The sequence below is a fragment of the Triticum urartu genome, chromosome 1A (assembly GCF_056163025.1).
Source record: "Triticum urartu cultivar PI428250 chromosome 1A, HENAU_Tu73, whole genome shotgun sequence".
Lineage (NCBI taxonomy): Eukaryota > Viridiplantae > Streptophyta > Magnoliopsida > Poales > Poaceae > Triticum > Triticum urartu.
In genome coordinates this window covers 410,212,395-410,216,171 of record NC_141873.1, presented here as the reverse complement: position 1 = coordinate 410,216,171, position 3,777 = coordinate 410,212,395, and the positions used below count along the sequence as shown (strand labels likewise).

At 50.0% G+C, this 3,777-nt stretch overlaps 1 protein-coding gene across 1 annotated transcript; it reads right to left on the bottom strand.

Moving 5' to 3' along the window:
* Positions 1–453: 453 nt before the first annotated feature.
* Positions 454–1,053, bottom strand: LOC147991463 (uncharacterized). The gene has a single exon (XM_087538679.1). It carries the CDS (start codon positions 1,051–1,053, stop codon positions 454–456), a length of 600 nt encoding a protein of 199 aa, XP_087394805.1.
* Positions 1,054–3,777: the final 2,724 nt, after the last annotated feature.

Sequence of the window (3,777 nt, the reverse complement as noted above, 5' to 3'; positions counted from 1 at the left end):
ACAGCCTACCTTGGCTCTCATCTCTGCTCTGGGGGTGTGTACCACCATACGGTTATTCAGGGGTGTAGGGGTCATGCCACTTTTTAATGCAAACTCTTGGGTGACAAATGAATGCATGGCTCTAGAATCAAACAAGACAGTTGCGGGTGCTGAGTTAACAAGGAACAGACCCAGGATGACGTCCGGGTCTTCCTGGGCTTCTTCTGTAGTGACATGATTCACACGACCCTTGCTGTTGTTGGGTGGGTTGCGGGGAGCTTGGTTCCTTGGTGGCACACCACGACCTTGCCCTGGGTTCTGCGCATTGGGTTGCGGGGCGTCGGGCTTCTTGTTGGGGCAATTCTTGGAGTAGTGTCCTGCCTGACCACATCCGAAGCAAGTGACTTGATTGGGGCTGCTGCTCTTGCCGGCATTTTTATTGTGGTTGTTGAAAGCTAGCCTGGGGTTGCCATACTACTGAGGCTGATAGTTGGTGCGAGGTGCAGGGGCTCTTGGCTGCTGATAGGTTGGCTTGACCGGGGCTGGCTGCCACGGGCAAGGCTTCTGGTTGCTGGAGCTACCCTTGCTGATCATCTTGCGGTTACGAGTATCGTCCAAAGCACGTCGCTTGTCCTCAAGCATGAGTGCCTTGTTCACCAGATCAGGAAAGGTTGGGCAGTCACACACAACAAGTGAGTACTGCAGAGTCTGGTTAAGGCCTTCCATGAAGCGCTCTCTTTTGGCAGCATCAGTGCTGACATCTTTAGGAGCATATCTTGACAGAACACTGAACTTCTGCATGTACTCCTTGACAGTGCTACTACCTTGCTTCAGGGCTCGGAATTCACGCTTCTTGATGGCCATGATTCCGAAAGGAATGTGGGCCTTGCAGAATTCTGCCTTGAAGTCATTCCAAATGATGTTTTTCTCAGCATGCATGGCCTTGAATCCATCCCACCAAGCTCTAGCAGTTCCCCCGAGGCAGTTAGCAGCATACACCACCTTCTCACGGTCCTCGGTGCATCGGACTAGTTCCAGCAGATCCTCAATGGTGTGGACCCCAGTCGTCTGCATCCAGGGGTTCAGCAGTCTCGATGAAGGTGGGTGGTGCATGCTTCTTGAACTCCACCAACGTGGAACGTCCATTACCGTTTCCTGCCGGCTGGCGATTGACAGCTTGAGCAATCATCTGGAGGGCTGCAGTGTTGGCTTGGCGTTCCTCTTGGAAGGCTTGGAGAAGCTGAGCCGTGTCCATGTTTGGAGGTGGTGGCGGTGGTGGAGCTTGTCCCTAGGTTTGGTCCTGACTGGCTCCTGCTCCGGCTTCTTGCTCCTGGGTAGAGGTACCAGTACGTGTTACAACAGGCATCCTATTGGAGCGGTCAAGGTCTCATGATTGGGAAAGATGAGGGGAAGCAATATAGATGGGATGCCTAGTAAGGGGTTGGTATGACACTAATTTTTTTCATGCAAGGGCCAAAAGGCCAAACACATTCGTTAAAATCCAAATGGGTGATGTAGTCGCTTACAAGTTCCCGAAGGAAAACACGACGTCCATCAAACACATCAAAAGCAAACACAACACTACATGGTTTCATGTGAACCATTACAAGGACTCGACTTCGCATAAGGGGTACATGACCTATCCTACCGTAGGGGTTACTAACGGGCATATCCGGGTTGCGAATGATACCTAAGTGGTGGAATGCTCGGTCGCGTAGTCTGGCTCTTCTGGGTCTTCCTCCTCGTCACCTATGGCCTGACTTCCTTCATTGCTCGAAGGGGTGGGGGAGTGGAGGAGCTCAACACGGCGTTTCTTTGCCGATGGTGTGAAGAGCTTGCAGTAATCCCTTGCGCTCATGCGGTGCTGGTGTGGTGGTTCCCCATCCTTTGGGGGTCTTCCGCCTCGGTATGCGATTGCAGGTTGTCCAGGGGGAGCACCTTCCTTCTGGATCCTTTCCATCTTCCCTTGTGCTTGGAGAAGAAGTTCCTTGGTCTCATGAAGTTCCTTTCAGAGCTCCATTGATTCCGAGGCCAAGTGTTGTGCCAAACTATCGGCACAAAGGCTGAAGTATGTCTGGAATCGGAGTGGAAGTCCTTCTTCTAATGGTGGAGCTGGTGCACTACTCTCATCCTCACCTTCCTTCCGATAAGGCAAGAAGCGGGTTGCCAACTCGTCTGCCATCTCTGGAAGAAGGTCTCGGAGGCGGGTGAGTGCCTTGAGGGTTGCCGTCTCGACGGCAAGAACTAGTGTTGCCATCTGGGGTCCCTCGAAGAACCAGCTTGTTGGAGAGTCATTAGCCTTCACGATCACTTCCACATGATACTCCGTCTCGGTGTCATTGATCCAATGCTCATGGTAGGTGAAAATGGGGGCTCGGTAAAACTGGCACTTCTTGAGGCTATCCTCGAGAAGCACGGGAAATCCGGTGGTTAGGAAGTCTTCGGGTACGGCAGCAATCTACAAAGGTTGAATGGGAGAGGTCAACACGGAAATATATCTTGGGTCTGGTAAGCTTAGAAAAGAAGAGGAGTATAGAGGGTTTTGCAAAATGGGTTTTATCCTAACTAACTCCCATGCTAACTAAGGCTTCCTACAGTCAGGATGGCTCTGATACCAGCTCTGTGGGGACCCCGACTCATAAGTCGTGATCACCGAATGCACATGTACAGTGATCCCAGAGATCAATGCTCACTGAACACACAGAATCTGAATAACAAGAGTCTTACATCCATACATATCGTCTTACACAAATTATGACCATTATGGTCAAGTCTTACATAGATAAAGCCACAAGGGCTGGATGCCAAATAAACTTAAGCAGCGGACATCTTCGTCGATAAGTAGAACCCATGCCATCTGCCTTAACCCTACAAGCATTCTGACTGGGAAACGTCCTAGTTCGCATGTTCGTCTCCATAGAACTCTTCTTCAAACTCCTGTTCTTCCATGCCTGGCCAATTAAATAACCAGTGGCAAGCCAATGAGTACTTTGAATGTACTCGCAAGCAACCCATGTTTTGGCTCAAGATACAACAATGCATGATATAGGTAAATTTTTGCAGAAAGCAAGTTTTGAGTGCAATGACATGTTCAGCAACTTGTAAGACATGCATCAGGAGAATTCAAGTAACCATGAGGACAAGTTACAAATATCAACATAAATAGAGTGGGCATCAACCCAACTCAATCATGTCAAGTCCTTTGACTTGACCCAAGTAGTTCTTCCCACTTACCCAAACACATACACTGGTTTGTAAACATGTGGACGTAGCCCAAGAGAGGTTACCCAACTGTCCTTGACCGTGGACACGGCTATTCGAATAGTTTTACACTCTGCAGAGGTTGCACACTTTACCCACAAGATCCGGGGAACTTCCGTGTCATCCATGACTCGCGGTACCTCAAGTACCCGGGGTAAGCACCCGATCACTATCTTTCCCTAGACGACACTAACATGAGGTCCACTCGATTGGTAGTAACCCCCGTGCCCAACATTTCACAACTTAAAATTCTGGAGCCTCGCTCCCATATTCTTCACATACCACTGGCACGGGCTACCAACAGTGTGTCCTGTGCCCCATAAAAATGTTCTTGGCCGCCCTACCTGGCACGACCCCGTCCCGAGAGAGAGCACCAACTCTCCACCGTCACTAGTAATGTGGGCCGCAAGCTAGTATTGGCCTAGGTAATCAATAAAGCACTTTCCCATATAAGGGTAGAGTGGTTGCGCATGTAAGGTTGGAATAACGGTCGCAACTTAAACCAATCTGTTTCTGAAAGCAGCACACACACTTGCC